Below are 20,042 nucleotides of genomic sequence, written 5' to 3' on the forward strand. Positions count from 1 at the left end.
GGGAAGGGTACCAAAACATTTCAGCAGCATTGAAGGTCCCCAAGGATGCAGTGGCCTCCATCATTCTTAAATGGAAGAAGTTTGGAACCACCAAGACTTTTCCTAGAGCTGGCCGCCCGGCCAAACTGAGCAATCGGGGGAGAAGTGTCTTGGTCAGGGTGGTGACCAAGAACCCGATGGTCACTCTGACAGAGCTGCATAGTTCCTCTGTGGAGATGGGAGAACCTTTCAGAAGGACAACCATCTCTGCAGCACTCCACCAATCAGGCCTTTATGGTAGAGTGGCCAGACAGAAGCCACTCACAGGTGCACCCTGTGCTGGGGAAAAAAAGGTCACTCTTAAATGTGCGGTTTTGTCACAGAATACAATGCCACAGATGTTTCAAGTTTTGAGGGAGCGTGCAATTGGCTTGCTGACTGCAGGATTGTTGATCAGAGTTGTTGCCAGATAATTTAACGTTCATTTATCTATATAAGCTGCCTCAAACATCATTTTAGAGAATTTGGCAGTACATCTAACAGGCCTCACAACCGCAGACCACGTGTAACCATGCAAGCCCAGGACCGCCACATCCGGGTCCTTCACCTGCGGGATCGTCTGAGACCAGCCACCCGGACAGCTGATGAAACTGACATTTTTGCACAAACTGTCGTAGGGAAGCTCATCTGCGTGCTCGTCGTCCTCATCAGGGTCTTGACCCGACTGCAGTTTGGCGTCGTAACTGATTTCAGTGAACAAATGCTCACCTTCGATGGCCACTGGCACGCTGGAGAAGTGTGTTCTTCACGGATGAATTCCAGTTTAAACTGTAGCGGGCAGATGGCAGACAGTGTGTATGGCATCGTGTGGGTGAGCGGTTTGCTGATATCAATGTTGTGAACAGATGGCCCCATGGTGGCGGTGGGGTTATGGTAGGGGCAGGCATAAGCTACAGTCAATGAACACAATTGCTTTTTATCAATGGCAATTTGAATGCACAGAGATACCGCGATGAGATCCTGAGGCCCATTGTCGTGCCATTCATCCGCCACCATCACTTCATGTTTCAGCATGATAATGCACGGCTCCATGTCGCAAGGGTCTGCACACAATTCCTGGAAGCTGAAAATGTCCCAGTTCTTCCATGGCCTGCATGCTCACCAGACATGTCACCCATTGAGCACGTTTGAGATTGACATTTACAACAGCGTGTTCCAGTTCCTGCCAATGTCCAGCAACTTCGCACTGCCATTGATGAGGATTGGGACAACATTCCACAGGCAACAATCAACAGCGTGATTAACTCTATGCGAAGAAGATGTGTCACACTGCATGAGGCAAATGGTGGTCACACCAGACACTGACTTGTTTTCTGATCCACGGCCCTACTGTTTTCTTTTTTAAGGTATCTATCTATGACCAACAGATGCATTTCTGTATTCCCAGTCAAATCCATAAATTAGGGCCTAATGAATGTATTTAAATTGACTGATTTCTTTATATGAACTGTAACTCAGTAAAATCTCTGAAATTGTTGCATGTTGCATTTATATTTTTGTTCAGTATATGTAGTATATGGATGACCGCGGCAGCTTTCCAATCTCTGGGGATCTCAGATGTTACAAAAGAGAGGTTGAACAGGATAGTAATAGGGGTTGCGACAATTTCGGCGGCTAGTTATAGAAAGAAAGGGTCCAGATTGTCTAGCCCAGATGATTTGTAGGGGTCCAGATTTTGCAGCTCTTTCAGAACATCAGCTGTCTGAATTTGTGTGAAGGAGAAGCGGGGGGCATGGGCATGTTGCAGCAGAGGGTGCAGAGCTGGTAGCCGGGATAGTGGTAGCCAGGTGGAAAGCATGGCTAGCTGTTGCAAAATGCTTGTTGAAATTCTCGATTATTGTAGATTTATCGGTGGTGATAGTGTTTCATAGCCTCAGTGCAGTGGGCAGCTGGGAGGAAGTGTTCTTATTCGCAATGGACTTTACAGTGTCCCAAAACTTTTTGGAATTAGTGCTACAGGATGCAAATTTCTGTTTGAAAAAGTTAGCCTTTGATTTCCTAACTGCTTGTGTATATTGGTTCCTAACTTCCCTGAAAAGTTGCATATCGCGAGGGCTATTTGATGCTAATGCAGTTCGCCACAGGATGATTTTGTGCTGGTCAAGGGCAGTCAAGTCTGAGGAGAACCAGGGGCTATATCTGTTCTTAGTTCTGTATTTTTTGAATGGGGCATGTTTATTTAAGATTGAGAGGACATTACTTTTAAAGAACAACCAGGCATCCTCTACTGACGGAATGAGATCTATATCCATCCAGGATACCTGGGCCAGGTCAATTAGGAAGGCCTGCTCGCTAAAGTGTTTTAGGGAGCGTTTGACAGTGATGAGGGGTGGTCGTTTGACCGCGGACCCGTTACGGACGCAGGCAATAAGGCAGTGATCGCTGAGATCCTGGTTGAAGACAGCTGAGGTGTATTTAGAGGGTAAGTTAGTCAGGATGATATCTATGAGGGTACCCATGTTTACGGATTTAGGGTTGTACCTGGTAGGTTTGTTGATAATTTGTGTGAGATTGAGGGCATCTAGTTTGGATTGTAGGATGGCCGGGGTGTTACGCATATCCCAATTTAGGTCACCAAGCAGTACGAACTCTGAGGATAAATGGGGGGCAATCAATTCACATATGGTGTCCGGGCACAGCTGGGGACTGAGGGGGGTCTGTAGCAAGCGGCAACAGTGAGAGACTTATTTCTGGAAAGGTGGATTTTTAAAAGTAGAAGCTCAAACTGTTTGGGCACAGACCTGGATAGTATGATAGAGCTCTGCAGGCTATCTCTACAGTAGATTGCAACTCCACCCCCTTTGTCAGTTCTATCTAGACGGAAAATGTTGTAGTTGGGGATGGACATTTCAGAATTTTTGGTGGCCTTCCTAAGCCAGGATTCAGACACTGCTAGAACATCAGGGTTGGCGGAGTGTGCTAACACAGTGAATAACTCAAACTTAGGAAGGAGGCTTCTGATATTAACGTGCAGAAAACAAAGGCTTTTACGGTTACAGAAGTCAACAAATGATAGCTCCTGGGGAGTAGGATTTATACTGGGGGCTGCAGGGCCTGGGTTAGTGTCACGATCGTCTGACGAATGAGACCAAAGCGCAGCGCGTTGAGTGAACATGACTTTATTAAATTAAAGTACTCAATGCCAAAACAACAAACAATGACGATATGTGAAGTCCACAGTGACAAAGACTGAATACGGAACAAAAACCCACAACACTAAGGTGAACACTGACAGTTTAAATATGGCTCCCAATCAGAGATAACGAGCCGACAGCTGACACTCGTTACCACTGATTGGGAGTCACACGACCAAACAAGGAAACCCAAACAAATACAACACAACCAATACCACACACAACCAAATGAACACACCCTGGCTCAAAATACACAGTCCCGGAGCCAGAGCGTGACAGTACCCCCCCCTAAAGGCGCGGACTGCGACCGCGCCTCAAAAACCCCAAACAGGGGAGGGCTGGGTGGGCATTACTCCTCGGAGGCGGCTCCGGCTCCGGCCTTGACCACCACCCTACTACAATCCCCCCGTAGTGCCCCCAGTCCGATCTGACCCAGTTAGCTGGATCAGGACTGCCGACGCGCACCCCTGGCTTGGCGCGTGAGGCAGGAATGGACCGGACCTGGCAGACGATACGCACCCTAGGCTTGATGCGTGGAGCCGGAATGGGCCTCACCAGGCTGACGACTCGCATCCCTGGCCTGGTGCGAGTAGCAGGAGTGGGCTGGATCAGGCTGACGGCTCTCACCCTTGGCTTGGTGCGAGTAGCAGGGACGAGCTGAACCAGGCTGACGACTCGCCTCCCTGGCTTGGTGCGAGTAGCAGGAATGGGCTGGATCAGGCTGACGGCTCGCACCCTTGGTTTGGTGCGAGTAGCAGGGACGAGCTGAACCAGGCTGACGACTCGCACCCTTGGCTTGGTGCGAGTAGCAGGAACGGGCTGAACCAGGCTGACGACTCGCACCCTTGGCTTGGTGCGAGTAGCAGGAACGGGCTGGACCAGGCCGACGACTGCACTCCCCTGGCTTGGTGCGAGTAGCAGGAACAGGCTGGATCCGGCTGACGACTCGCACCCTTGGCTTGGTGCGAGTAGCAGGAACAGGCCGGGCTGGGCTGGCGACGCACACCGTAGGCTCTGTGCGTGGAGCAGGAACAGGCCGGGCTGGGCTGGCGACGCACACCGTAGGTTTTGTGCGTGGAACAGGAACAGGCCGGGCTGGGCTGGCGACGCACACCGTAGGTTTTGTGCGTGGAGCAGGAACAGGCCGGGCTGGGCTGGCGACGCACACCGTAGGCTTTGTGCGTTGAGCAGGAACAGGCCGGGCTGGGCTGGCGACGCACACCGTAGGCTTTGTGCGTTGAGCAGGAACAGGCCGGGCTGGGCTGGCGACGCACACCGTAGGTCTGGTACGTGGAGCAGGAACAGGCCGGGCAGGGCTGTCGACGCACACCGTAGGCTTTGTGCGTGGAGCAGGAACAGGCCGGGCTGGGCTGGCGACGCACACCGTGGACTTGGTGCGTGGAGTAGGAACAGGCCGGTCCATACTGGGAACACACACCACTGGCCTTAACCGGGGATCAGGAACGGGCCGGACCGGACTGGTAACACACCTCAGTCTCTCACGCCGTGCCTCAACTACTTCCCTCCCTCTACTCGCCAATGGCTCCCGTAATCCGGTAGCCTTCTCTCCACGTCTCCCTGTGGCAGCCTCCTGCTGCCCAGCCGCCAAGCCATGTGCCCCCCAAAAAACGTTTTGGGGTTGCCTCTCGTCCTTCCGACGATGACCCTGCTGACGCCGTTGCTCCTCTCCATCCTGGGTCTCCCCCTTCATCGCCCTCCGGTACCGGACGGCCTCCTCCTTCGTAATATGCCCCCAGCCGAGGAGGACATCCACCAGCGTTACCTCCTGCGTGAGTTCCTGGACACGCTGCTTGGTCCTGGTACGGTGGGTTTTTCTGTCACGATCGTCTGACGAATGAGACCAAAGCGCAGCGCGTTGAGTGAACATGACTTTATTAAATTAAAGTACTCAATGCCAAAACAACAAACAATGACGATACGTGAAGTCCACAGTGACAAAGACTGAATACGGAACAAAAACCCACAACACTAAGGTGAACACTGACAGTTTAAATATGGCTCCCAATCAGAGATAACGAGCCGACAGCTGACACTCGTTACCACTGATTGGGAGTCACACGACCAAACAAGGAAACCCAAACAAATACAACACAACCAATACCACACACAACCAAATGAACACACCCTGGCTCAAAATACACAGTCCCGGAGCCAGAGCGTGACAGTTAGCCTCTACATCACCAGAGGAACAGAGGAGGACTAGAATAAGGATATGGCTAAAGGCTTTAAGAACTGGTCTTCTAGTGTGTTGGGTACAGAGAATAAAGGGGGCAGATTTCCGGGCGTTGTAGAAAAAATTCAGGGCATTATGTACAGACAAGGATATGGAAGGATATAAGTACAGTGGAGGTAAACCTAAGCGTTGGGTAACAATGAAAGAGATAGCATCACTGGAGGTACCGATTGAGCCGGTTTTCGGCGTGTATGGGGGGTGGAACAAAGGAACTATTTGAGGCAGTTTGAGAGGGACTTGGGGTTCTACAGTAAAATTGTATAATAAGAACTAACTGGAACAGCAATAGGCAAGGCATATTGACATGGGAGAGAGGCATAAAGCAATCACAGGTGTTATTAGAGAGAGCTAAGACAACAACTGGTAATGGCGATAAAGTTTGGGCTGAGGCTAAACAGAATAAACATGACAGGGTACCGTGTAAAGGAACAGTCCAGCAGGCATCAGCTGTGCAGCTGAGTGATAAGGTCCAGTGAACAGCAATATGTGAGTCCGAGAGCAGTTCAAATTGGTGCTTCAGCACAGTTTGTGTGTGCTAGCGGGCCGGGGCTAGCAGATGGATCTTCGTGGTCGTCGCAACGGGAAGCCTGTTGAAACCACAGATGATTAGGTCGGCAGACCAGTCGTGATGGATCGGCAGGGCTCCGTGTCGACTCTAGGAGGTCCCGTCCGGTTGACAGAGAGGTAGATAGCCGGGAGATGTGCCTGACTCAAGGCTAGCTCAAGGCTGATTAGCCAACAACAACGTTCATTTGGTTGCAGCTAGCTAGTTGCGATTATCCAGTGTTAATGGTCCAGTGATTCAGTGATTCCGGCAGAAAATCTGATAGGTTCTGGGTCGATAACTCGCTGTGCAGACAGTGCAGACTGGCCGATAATAGTCCAGGCTAGAGCTGGCTGGTAGGTAGTGCAGGCCACGGACAATGGAGAAAAGCCGCTAACGGTGGCTAATAGCAAGTAGCTAGTTAGCTGGTTAGCTGGCTACTCCCGTCCGGTAGACAGAGAGGTAGATAGCCTTGAGCCTTGAGCTAGCCCCGGCTAACTGGTGCTACGGGGGCAGTGGTGATTAGCCTACAGCAACATCCATTTGACATCCATTCGGTTGCGGTTAGATAAGAAAATATATACGTAAAATACAAAAACAAATACAAAAAACAGGCTATTTACATGGACACACAAGAGAACATGACCGCACTCCTACGCTATCTTGTATGTCTGTTTGTAGCCTACTGTAATAAAAAATGAAATGAGTAGTCTAGACAATGTTTCGGAATTCACGGGCAGTCTGCTGACAAGTCCACAACAATTTGCCATTATTTTCTCTTTCAGAAACTGTCAGTCTTTTGCCAAATACAGCATCATTTACTGCAAAAGGGAAAAAAAATGTCTGCCAACAAAGTAAATAGACCTGTAGCTTATGTAAAATGTTTGACAGTATGGGTAGGCTAAAGTATTGTTGTGCGATAGGAGCATGACATCAGAGCCTATTCCAAGGCAGGACATGGAAACACAAACTATTGATAAACAAAATATTGAACAAGTGTGGGCTGTAATATGTTACTTTTAAATTGTCTAAAACCCTTAAACTCAACTCTGGACCTCAAAGCCAGTTCCACTGCTTTTAAAAAATGGTCCCCCTCTAATCACAGACTTATTTAGACCTGGAACACCAGGTGGGTGCAATTAAGTATCGGGTAGAACAGAAAACCAGTGGCTCAGGACCTCGTAGGGTAAGAGTTGAATACCCCTGGTATATAATATACAATCAATCACGTTGTTTTGCACTCGCTATAGGCAGCATGCATGTTTCAGACAGGAAATGCCACGTGCTTGGTTAACCATTTATTAGAAAAGATTACAATACATGCAATAGGTTAGTCTTGGCGTTAGGCTCTGCTCCTTCGGGGTAGATCACTGCCAGAGCATGCATGATGTTAAGATAATAATAATTACAGGCAGAGAGCAAGGTACACTATACCAATCCCTCTGCAGGAAGGGAAGAAGAACCAAACAGGTGGAGGCTGGTGGTGGGAAAGCAGAAAACAGACGTTCATGCGAGTAATGTATGTTACAGCAATAGCATGGCACCAAGCACACCAGCGCAAAGCTTGTGCACGGCAGTCATCAGAGAAGTGTGTGCAGAACCTGGTGGACTAAATAGGCCACAATATGAATGTAGAGTGATGATCTAATTGATGCAATATCAGCTGATGCTTTTAGAAAGTAACTGCTTTTTTTCTTTACTTATGTATTATTTTCAGCATTCTCACATAGGTGTTCCTCTTGTCCGGGTCGGATAGGGCAGTGTATAGCGCAATAGCGATTGCCTCATCTGTGGATCTGTTTGGGTGGTATGCAAATTGGAGTGGGTCCAGGGTGTTAGATAAGGTGGAGTTGATGTAATAATAATAATAATATGCCATTTAGCAGACGCTTTTATCCAAAGCGACTTACAGTCATGTGCGCATACATTTTTACGTATGGGTGGTCCCGGGGATCGAACCCACTACCCTGACGTTACAAGCGCCATGCTCTACCAATTGAGCTACAGAGGACCACACATGTAGTCCTTGACTAGCCTCTCAATGCACATCATGATGAAAAAAGTAGTCATTTAGGCGGGTTATCTTAGTTTGCTTGGGTACAGGGTCAATGGTGGATATCTTGAAGCATGTGGGGATCACAGAGTGGGACAGGGAGAGGTTGAATATGTCCGGGAACACTCCAGCCAGCTAGTCTGCACATGCTCTGAGGTCACGACCTTGGATACGGTCTGGGCCAGCTGCTTTGTGAGTATTCACTCGCATGAAGGTCTTACTCACGTCGGCCACAGATATCGAGAGCTTACATTCCTCTACAGCAGCAGGGGGCCCACGTAGGAGGATTGGTGTTAATTACCTCGAAGCGAGCATAGAAAGTGTTTATGCTCGTTTATGTTATTGTCGAAGTCGACCTGGAACATTTCCCAGTCCACGTGAGCAAAGCAGTCTTGTAGCATAGATTCTGATTGGTCAGATCTTACCACAGATACTTCCTGCTTACATTTTTGCCTGTAGGCTGTTAAGAGCAGGATGGAGGTGTGGTCTGATTTGCCGAAGGGGGGGCAAGGGAAGGCTTTCTATCCGTCTCGGAGTGGAGAATAACAATGATCCAGGGTATTTTTCCCGCGAGTGAGGCAGGAGATATGTTGGTGGAATTTCAGGAGTGTTTTTCTCAGATTTCCTTTGTTAAAGTTCCCAACCAAAACAAATGCAGCCTCAATATATGCGGTCTCCAGTTTGTTTAACACTAGGACCGCTGGGCCTCGAAGGACTCCCCTTTGCGCTAATGAGCAGTCATTCTGACTGCAACATTATAACAGTTTAATGCATTTCAGATATACTATCTCAGTTGTTACCATGCACCCGCAACAAAGATAGCTCAGATGTGTGAATGCCTTTTTGAATATATGCGATCTCAAAAATAGTTATTTGGTTGTGTCTTGGATAACAATAAAATATGAAAACAAATATTTCCTATAACACAATAGCATTTTCTTTAGTTTATGTTAGGGATGTGACAAATCACAAAAAAAAAAATTACGTTATGCACAATGCAGCTGTGCTGCTGCTAGCAACAGTTTTTGTCTCACGGTGCTTCCCTTTCAGATGGTTAAGCAATGCACCTGTACTACCATTGCCGTACCTCAATTCCACCTCACAAAGTTTGCATTTCCTTCTCATTTAAGTTCTCAAAGTACACTACAATTACCAAAAGTATGTGGACACTTGCTCGTCGAACATCTAATTCCAAAATCATGGGCGTTAATGTGGTTTGTCCCCCTTTTGGTTTGGTTTGTCCCCACTTTGCTGCTATAACAGCCTCCACTCTTCTGGGAAGGCTTTCCACTAGATATTGGAACATTGCTGCGGGGACTTGCTTCCATTCAGCCACAAGAGCATTAGTGAGGTTGGGCACTGATGTTGGGCGATTAGGCATGGCTCGCAGTCGGCGTTCCAATTCATCCCGAAGGTGTTTGATGAGGTTGAGGTCAGTGCTCTGTGCAGGCCAGTCAAGTTCTTCCACGCCGATCTCGACAAACCATTTCTGTATGGACCTCGCTTTGTGAACGGGGGCATTGTCATGCTGAAACAGGAAAGGGCCTTCCCAAACTGTTGCCACAAAGTTGGAAGCACAGAATCGTCTAGAATGTCATTATATGCTGTAGCATTAAGATTTCCCTTCACTGGAACTAAGGGGCCTAGCCCGAACCATCAAAAACAGCCCCAGACCATTATTCCTCCTCCACCAAACTTTACAGTTGGCACTATGCATTGGGGCAGGTAGCGTTCTCCTGGCATCTGCCAAACCCAGATTCGTCTGTCGAACTGCAAGATGGTGAAGCGTGATTCATCTCTCCAGAGAGTCCAATGGCGGCGAGCTTTACACCACTCCAGCCGACGCTTGGCATTGCGCATGGTGATTTTAGGCTTGAGTGTGGCTGCTCGGCCAATGAAACCCATTTCATGAAGCTCCCGCAAACAGTTATTGTGCTGACGTTGCTTCCAGAGGTGGTTTGGAACTCGGAAGTAAGTGTTGCAACCGAGGACAGACAACAATTTTCACACGCTACGCGTTTCAGGACTCGGCAGTCCCGTTCTGTGCGCTTGTGTTGCCTACCACTTCGCGACTGAGCCATTGTTGCTCCTAGACGTTTCCACTTCACAATAACAGCACTTACAGTTGACCGTGGCAGCTCTAGCAGGACAGACATTTTACGAACTGACTTGTTGGAAAGGTGGCATCCTATGACGGTGCCACGTTGAAAGTCACTGAGCTCTTCAATAAGGCCATTCTACTGCCAATGTTTGTCTATGGAGATTGCATTGCTGTGTGCTCGATTTTATACACCTGTCAGCAACAGGTGTAGCTGAAATAGTCAAATCTACTAATATGAAGGTTTGTCCACATACTTTTGTGTATATATAGTGTATATCCTTACAGGACTTTGCTGCTGTCGCTTGCCTTTCTCTGCAAACTGTTAATGACGATGGTGTAGTGGTGAAGAGTCGACTCTAAAAAAAAATATTCCTTGCACCTCGACTCTCGGTGTCGACTCCCATTTCAGAGTGTCAAGATTCAGAATTGACTCCTAAGATTCAGTATTTTTGGAACGGAGGAGACTGATTAGTTGCCGTACTTCCAAGATCACAAACACTTGCATCTTTCATAGAGAGCTAGCGAGGGACTAAGAGCGAGGGGAGGGGCACAGTATAGGCAGGTCGGCCACCAGGCATACAGTCAGAACATTGCACTAGGCCTATCTATCGGCAATCAAAAGCTGTATCTCGCAATTTCAGTAAAGAAGGGGCTATTATCAATGAAAAGGCTAGGATATTGAGATGAGCGAGATGCAACATTTCACTCTCACACAGTCACACACAGTATCTGCGCATATGCATGAGTTTGAGATTATGGCCCACCCTATTCGCCATTCACAATTGGTGATTACATAATTATGCATCGTTCGCTTCCCCTCACTCATCAACACACCCATTTCCCCCCTTTCTCCTTTCTTTTTTTTAGGGAAAGTTAAGGACTGAGGGCAGCATGACTTTAAAAATGTCAGAGTAATACTTTTTTTAAATTCATGAGCACCGATGTAAATTCTCTCAGCAGATAATGGGGTCGGCATTTGATTGTGAGGTATTCCAGGTCGGGAGAACAGAAAGTCTTAAAGGTGCACTATGCAGAAATCGCTCTGCCATTTTGTTAGATTAATTTGTATTTTAAGAATAATGACTAAAGGATTTCACCCCAAATACAGTATAAATGTGTGAACTGTGTTAGAATTATAATGTATTGTCAACCTACTAACAGAGGGGGGCGGGACTAAACATTCCAGGGTGAAGGGGACTGAGAAAACGGGTTACAGGGGGCCTCCTAGAGGTGGGCGGAGCAGGGTGCCTTGGTGTGTCGAGGTATAAAACAGGAGTGTATGTGTTTTGGGCGGCAGAGCTCTCCATGAATAAAGATACAGATAATCCTTGTGGGTTGTGGACCTTGAATCATTGATGATTAAAACCAGAGCCTTACAACCTCTGGTAATGATTCAAGCTTAGGTTGAATTAGAGATAGAAATCTCGTAACACATTTCTTTGTTGCTAAAATTAGAATAGTTCGCCGAATTTCAGTGTATTGTCCAGAGACTATACATTAGCAAGTAATATACTAGGAAGCGGTGGGTGGTTTGCCCTACTCCTTATTCTGACTTGGAACGCCGGCTCTCCTTCCTCTTCTCCGGCGACAACTTTTTGGAAGGGCTCCCGTGATGAGTGGGACTGCTTCGGATAATCCAAACAAAGGATCCAGGTCTGGAAAGTCAAATTTGATCTGATGTCCAGAGGTGCTTGTAGGTCATAGGAAATTATACCAAAAATGTTCTGAGCAAATAAAGTAAGAAATAACACCCTCTCACTCACCCCTCCTCTCCATTCTCTTCTCTTCTTCCTCCCCCCTACCCCTCACCCCTCCTCTCTATGCTCTCCTCACCCACCTTCTCCCCTGACCTGTGATGAAACAGAGACGGCCCAAAGGGCCTCAATAATTCAACTGTACCACAGCCCCATCTCAGATGTCATCTCACTCTGTGTGTGTGTGTGTGTGTTAGTGTGTTTTTACATGCTGGTGACACGAGACACATGCAAGAGGCACCTGAGTGGATCATGTTTTCGTATTTCTAATTTCCAACGTGATTAACGTAGTCTAATTTATGCTATTTTTTGAAATTATTTTTTTGTTTCTTTCACAATTATTGATAATGTGAAAGGGAATCTTTGCATTGATCGAGAGTCAAGATAACATGTTGCTGCATATACTTTTGACTTTATATCAATTTTACTGTATTCATATAGGAAAGTAATGTTGTTTCAAAATGTATCCCAAATGGCACCCTATTCTCTGTGGGCCCTGGTCAAAAGTAGTGCACTGTGTAGGGAATAGGGAGCCATTTGAGACACACACTCAGGAGGAAAGTCTAAGTTATTATGATTACTCGTGTTTAGCCAAAGGCTGTTGAGCAGCCTAGACAGTGCAATGATCAGTACATCCAAATCTCCATACTTGATGCAATCATCATTTTGACAGACTAGTGTCCTGTACAGTGGGTGTACTTGTACGTTAAGCTGCCTCACGCTAAATAAACAGGAGATTGGCTCCTGCCCTATGGGCCATTCTTGCTCGGACAAGGATTACTTACTTAATAATGTTGACATCTACATAAGCCCAACTACTTGTAAGCTAGAGCATTTTTGTAAACATTCCAAGGTAAAAAATATATATACAGTACCAGTCAAAAGTTTGGACACACTTACTCATTGAAGGGTTTTTCTTTATTTTTTATATAATAGTGAAGACATCGAAACTATGAAATAACACATATGGAATCATGTAGGAACCAAAAAAGTGTTAAACAAATCAAAATATCTTTGAGATTTAAGATTATTCAAAGTAGCCACCCTTTGCCTTGATAACAGCTTTGCATTCTCTCAACCAGCTTCATGAGGTAGTCACCTGGAATGCTTTTACAACAGTCTTGAAGGAGTTCCCACATATGCTGAGCACTTGTTGGCTGCTTTTCCTTCACTCTGCGGACCAACTCATCCCAAACCATCTGAATTGGGTTGAGGTCGGGTGATTGCAGAGGCCAGGTCATCTGCTGCAGCACTCCATCAGCCTCCTTCTTGGTCAAATAGCCATTACACAGCCTGGAGGTGTGTTTTGGGCATTGTCCTGTTGAAAAACAAATGATAGTCCCACTAAGCGCAAACCAGATGGGATGGCGTATCGCTACAGAATGATGGGGTAGCCAGGCTGGTTAAGTATGCCTTGAATTCTAAATAAATCACAGACAGTGTCACCAGCAAAGCACCCCCACACCATTACACCTACTCGTCCATGCTTCACGGTGGGAACCACACATGCGGAGATAATCCGTTCACCTACTCTGTGTCTCACAAAGACACGGCAGTTGGAACCAAATTGGACTCAGACCAAAGGACAGATTTCCACCGGTCCTAATGTCCATTGCTCGTGTTTCTTGGCCCAAGCAAGTCTCTTCTTCTTATTGGTGACCTTTAGTAGTGGTTTCTTTGCAGCAGTTCGACCATGAAGGCCTGATTCACACAGTCTCCTCTGAACAGTTAATGTTGAGATATGTCTGTTACTTGAATTGCCAACACAACGCAACTGATTGGCTCAAACGCATTAAGAAGGAAATCAATTCCTCAAATTAACTTTTAAGAAGGCACTACCTCATGAAGCTGGTTGAGAGAATGCCAAGAGTGTGCAAAGCTGTCATCAAGGCAAAGGGTGGCTACTTTGAACAATCTTAAATCTCAAATATATTTCGATTTGTTTAACACTTTTTTGGTTACTACATGATTCTTTATGTGTTATTTCATAGTTTTGATGTCTTCACTATTATTGTACAATGTAGAAAATAATAAAAATTAAGAAAAACCCTGGAATGAATAGGTCTGTCCAAACATTTGACTGGTACTGTATATATTTTACCTTGGAATGTTTACAAAAATTATTGAGGTGTTGCACTTGATACACTTCATACGCACTTTCCTAAGAATCTTTAAAGAACACCAAACTGAGAAGTAAGACTTTAGTGTACTGTCTTTGCCACTCGATTGTTTTAGTCCCAAATGGCACCCTTATTCCCTTTACATTGCACTACTTTTCACCAGGGCAAATAGGGTGCCATTTACGACACAGTCAATGTGTCTGACATTTCTCTGTTTTCACAACAGGGCTGAGTTAGAATTCCAAGTAACAGTTTTTTTCTGTCAACCTGTCAGAGAAGAGGACAGAGTTGTGCTTGAATGCTAGACTTCTACTTGTACAATGTCAGATAGTTCTGAAAAACTCTTGCTGTTCTGTTCCTTTTAGTTACAATGAAAATAGATTTTCGGTTGAATTTGTTTCTGTTCAAGGATACAACCCCGGCTGTGTCTGCAGCAATTATACATATCGAAACCCCCTCTCTTAACATTTTACATGTATTTCTCATTGGAGCTTGAAATTGATTTGAAGTTTGCTGAACGAAGACAAGCATTTGAAACCCGAGCAGCCCAGTGAGAGGAGAAATGAGTTGGAAAGTGTTTTTTGCTGAGAGAAGCTACATTCTGATAATGTTAGATTGATAAATGCTCGACACGTCTTACTGGGCAGTACTACAGCGATCTTCTCTTTTCCCTCTTTCTCCTCGGATGACAATGTTCAATTCAGACAGACACCCTGCTTTCCAAGCTCTGTAGTTTGCCCTGTCTCAAAACAGAGCAGAGTTGTGGGGAATATGTGTAGAGCTTCTGCTGTGCTATTGGCTTTTTGTTATAAAAGGCTTGATTTATTTATACTTTCTTTCATTTGATTTATATTTTTTGATGCTCACGTCCATATTACATACTGTAGCTCAATGTTTCAATGATCAATCCTTCAGATGGTTAGTGTTCTAGTCTAGTCATATCTAGGAGGTCAAGGAAAGCCAAGTATGCTTCATGTTTCAGCCAGATGAGTTGATCAACAGAGTAGGAGTTCTGATTTAGGATCAGTGATACCTTTTTAGATCACAAAAATAGGGTTATATTGGCGTGGAAGACCTGATCCTGGATCAACAGTAATACATTTATTTTTGCTACTGTGGGTACCATTAGCTAGCGCTAGTCGGCTGTACCTGCGCCAAAACACAGGTATTTTTCATCCTATAGCTTGTTCTCCATCTTCTTTTTAAATAGTGAGCCAACATGTTTTCAGCACTTTTAATTCCCTGACTGATCAAAACGTGTTTTCTAATGCTCCCTCTTGTCTCTCTGAAGCAGACATATTGTGAGCAATATGTTTGGAAAATTAAATTGCAGTAAAATCACAGTATCAAATGGCAATACATATAGAATCATGAGAATCGCAATACATATCATATTGGCACCTAAGTATAGGGATAATATCGTATCGTGAGGTCCCTGACAATTTCCAGCCCTATCAGACTGTCATCATCACCACCAGATTTAGACTTTTCTTCCTCCTCTCTTCCCTCTCTCTCCAGCTGGCCATGACTCACCCCAGCTACCACCTGAACTTCGGCATGAACGAGACCACGCCCGAAACTCCCTGTCCAACTGCGGCATCTGCCAGCCCAAGTATGGAGACAGGAAGGTCCACCACATGTACATGAGGAAGAAGGGTGGGTACCTACAGTACAACACATACGCGCGCACACACACAGACACTCCATCAATATTAATTAATGGATGTAACTGCTATCTATGCTGACTAACCAACCTCTCTCTGGTTGGTCAGGAATCAACACCTTGATCAACATCATGTCTCGTCTTGAACAAGACGACCCCTCCCCCTCCAGGTAGACTCTAATTCCATAAGGAGGTCTAAGCAATGTCACCAACCACTGATGCAGGGGCCATTCTTAATCCATTATCTAATACATACTTAGCAAATGCATAGTCCCTAAATCAACCAGTTGCTGTCCTGCTATGCCCTAGTGTTTGTAGGCCCTGCATTTATTTCCATGAGTGAGCCTAAGAAATATCACAAACCACTAACGCAAGGGCCATTCTTATTCCAATACACCTTTGCATTGTGTGCTAATAAATGTGTGCTATTAGATTTGTGAAAGTTTGAGACAGAATAAATACACTTGAGCAGAATTAATCAACTTCATTCAAACCTGTATAGGTCATATTTCAGGTCACTATTGGATTTTCACCTGTGATATTTGTCAGATTGTGTTGATTTGGTCTGTCTTAGAGACCTGTGGTTCCTGTGTAAATGTCTGATATAGTGTAGACTGAGATGCCCATTAAATTATCTCTCTCTCCCTCATCTCACTCTCTTTCTCCTTCCCACCTCCCTCCCTCCTCTCTCTTACTCCTCTCTTTCTCTCTCCCCATCTCTTCCTCTCTCGGTCGCTCTCCTCTCTCTCTCCCTGTCACTCTCTCTCCCTCCCTGTCTCTCGCTTTCTCTTCTCAACCCCCCCCCCCCTCTCTTTCACAACGAGCGGCTGGAGTTTCTCTGCGATGCAGTTGTGGAGTTTCTCACCAGGTGAGATTTATGTCCGTCAGCTCCCTCGCTCTTTTTTCTTCAATTATTTTGACGGACACCTTTGCTAATCAAACATGGCGAAGACTCTCTCCCCCTCTTCTCTCCCTTACTCTGCTCTGTGATTTCACTCTTAATTGGGGATTGGGTTGTAATTTCACCATAGCCCTTTTCATAGGGCCTTGCTGAAAGTCTCCATGACAACTAGCAATTAGCTGTGTAAATGCTGTGTGTGTTATTGACTGACTCACTCCCAGGTGAGAGGGTACCGCTGTGGCCCAGGTACCACTCAGCTTGCACTGCCATACTACTAATTACATGGAGCTATTATTACTACAGTCAGTACCTCCCTACCTAGCTACCTTGTCTGTGTCCCAAATGGTACCCTATTCCCTATGTAGCCCTGTGGGCCCTGGTCAAAATGTGTGTACTACATAGGGAATAGGGAACCATTTGGGACGCAAGCTTCCTTTGGCTAGAAAGGTAGCTGGAGAGGGGAAAATGTCTGGGCTAGCCCAGCTTAGCTCATTAGGTAGTTTCTGCACGTCAAACCATATAAGCCTCACTGGGAAAAAGGTGAGCTGAGGGCTGCCCTGTTCGTTTTCAAATGAAAACCTTCCTAGGGATGAGTTGTTGTTTTTCACTTCTCCCTGTTTTCCATTTCCGGCTGTTTGTTATTAGAGATGGGAGCAAGTAATTTATTTCACCCCGTGCCAATATATAGCCTTGAATAGAACTAGCCCCGACTGCAAGAGTTTGACTGTAATAGGAGATGACTGTTAGGAGTGGATGGTCTGCGTCCCAATTGGCACCCTGTTCCCTTTATAGTGCACTACTTTTGACTAGGGCCCTCAGTGAACTATAAAGCAAATAGGGTGCCATTTGGGATGCAGCCATGGATGGTGTGAGTGAGGAAAGGGGTGGTTAACTGCTGTTTCTGTGGACTTGGGCAGTTCCTCTCATCTTGTGTTGCTCCTCTTCTGATGTAAGCATTTATAAGGACCCGTTTGGCCCACACTCCTCGCTTTGGCCCTCCTCAGAGAGAGCTGTGAATAATGTATCACTCTCTTGTCTAGTTAACTGACGGAGCAAATCCCGTTAACCACCCTTGCTTCCCCTGGCATGCACTGGACCAGCACTGGACCTGCTCTGGATCACTCTCCCTTCCTATCTCTCTCTCTCTTTTCCTCCCTCCCTCCCTCCATTCCATCACTGCTGTCTCCTGGACTGAACATTTGTAAAACCGGACTACCAGGAACCGGGAATATAGAATATTTAAGTTTAAAAGAGCAAGCGGGCTGAATTGAGATGAGGTGTTTTATTTGTTTTGAGATCTATCATGGAAATTTGATGCCACGTTGATTCATCACAGGCAGACTTACCTACTGTCAAGGAATAATAACTTGTGGTAGGGAGAGATAAATAACCCTAGGGAATGGGACATCACTACATCACTCGCGCACATCAGAAACCACCAATGGATAGCCTACCACCATTAATTGATAACGAGCCTTGTGTTTTTCACAATGGCTGTACTGGCGGCAGTAATAGCTTTCCTTATATTTATCATGCAACGAATACGTACTTACCATATGAACAACACATCTGAGAACAGCAAAACAACAATGTGCCGTAATGTACCCATCCTCTGGCTGTGGTTTCAATGTGGAGTAGTACTACTACTGAAGCAGGACTTTCATTCATTAATAGCAGCTTGACATGTAACAGTCACACTTCACTCAGTCATTTTATGCAATTTCTTGGGGATTAATGATTCAAGCATTGTAGAACAATTAAAACCACTGTTCAGAACTAATATTTATACTAAATGTTTTAAGGTCCATACACAGATTGGCGTCATACAGTGGCTTGCAAAAGTATTCAACCCCCTTGGCATTTTTCCTATTTTGTTACCTGATTTTTGGGGGGGGGTTATCATTTGATTTACACAACATGCCTACCATTTTGAAGATGCAAAATATTTTTTCTTGTAAAACAAACAAGAAATAAGACAAAAAAACAGAACTTGAGCGTGCATAACTATTCACCCCCCCCAAAGTCAATAATTTGTAGAGCCACCTTTTGAAGAAATTACAGCTGCAAGTCTCTTGGGGTATGTCTCTATAAGCTTGGCACATCTATCCACTGGGATTTTTGCCCATTCTTCAAGGCAAAACTGCTCCAGCTCCTTCAAGTTGGATGGGTTCCGCTGGTGTACAGCAATCTTTAAGTCATACCACAGATTCTCAATTGGATTGATGTCTGGGCTTTGACTAGGCCATTCCAAGACATTTAAATGTTTCCCCATAAAGCACTCAAGTGTTGCTTTAGCAGTATGCTTAGGGTCATTGTCCTGCTGGAAGGTGAACCTCTGTCCCAGTCTCAAATCTCTGGAAGACTGAAACAGGTTTCCCTCAAGAATTTCCCTGTATTTAGCGCCATCCATCATTCCTTAAATTCTGACCAGTTTCCCAGTCCCTGCCGATGAAAAACATCCCCACAGAATGATGCTGCCACCACCATGCTTCACTGTGGGGATGGTGTTCTCGGGGTTATGAGAGGTGTTGCGTTTGCGCCAAACATAGTGTTTTCCTTGATGGCCAAAAAGCTCAATTTTAGTTTCATCTGACCAGTGTACCTTCTTCCATATGTTTTGGGAGTCTCCCACATGCCTTTTAGCGAACACCAAACGTGTTTTTTTTGGCCACTCTTCCGTAAAGCCCAGCTCTGTGGAATCTACGGCTTAAAGTGGTCCTATGGACAGATACTCCAATCTCCGCTGTGGAGCTTTGCAGCTCCTTCAGGGTTGTCTTTGTTGCCTCTCTGATTAATGCCCTCCTTGCCTGGTCCATGAGTTTTGGTGGGCAGCCCACTCTTGGCAGGTTTGTTGTGGTGCCATATTCTTTCCATTTTTTAATAATGGATTTAATGGTGCTCGGTGGGATGTTCAAAGTTTCGGATATTTTTTTATAACCCAACCCTTATCTGTACTTCTCCACAACTTTTTACCCTGACCTGTTTGGAGAGCTCCTTGGTCTTCATGGTGACGCTTGCTTGGTGGTGCCCCTTGCTTAATGGTGTTGCAGACTCTGGGGCCTTTCAGAACAGGTGTATATATACTGAGATCATGTGACAGATCATGTGAAACTTAGATTGCACACAGGTGGACTTTATTTAACAAATTATGTGACTTCTGAAGGTAATTGGTTGCACCAGATCTTATTTATGGGCTTCATAGCAAGGTGGGTGAATACATACGCACGCACCACTTTTCCGTTATTTATTTGTTTGAAACAAGTTTTGTTTTTTTCATTTCACTTCACCAATTTGACTATGTTGTGTATGTCCATTACATGCAATCTAAATAAAAATCTATTGAAATGACAGGTTGTAATGCAACAAAATAGGAAGAACGCCAAGGGGGATGAATACTTTTGCAAGGCACTGTAGCTACACATCCATAGGCATATAGGTATTGTTATCCTCCACTACACAATAAGCAAGATAATAGTCAG

General features: G+C 45.6%; 1 protein-coding gene across 1 annotated transcript in view; it reads left to right on the forward strand.

Annotated features, from left to right (window-relative positions):
* The window catches only part of LOC121570264 (ribonuclease 3-like), a 297,361-nt gene that overhangs the window by 142,788 nt on the left and 134,531 nt on the right, over positions 1 to 20,042 (forward strand). Inside the window, 4 exon segments of the mRNA XM_045221557.1 lie at positions 15,518 to 15,560; positions 15,563 to 15,655; positions 15,772 to 15,833; positions 16,472 to 16,530. Coding sequence (XP_045077492.1) covers positions 15,518 to 15,560; positions 15,563 to 15,655; positions 15,772 to 15,833; positions 16,472 to 16,530 — 257 coding nt within the window.

The sequence above is a fragment of the Coregonus clupeaformis genome, chromosome 7 (assembly GCF_020615455.1).
Source record: "Coregonus clupeaformis isolate EN_2021a chromosome 7, ASM2061545v1, whole genome shotgun sequence".
Classification (NCBI taxonomy): domain Eukaryota; kingdom Metazoa; phylum Chordata; class Actinopteri; order Salmoniformes; family Salmonidae; genus Coregonus; species Coregonus clupeaformis.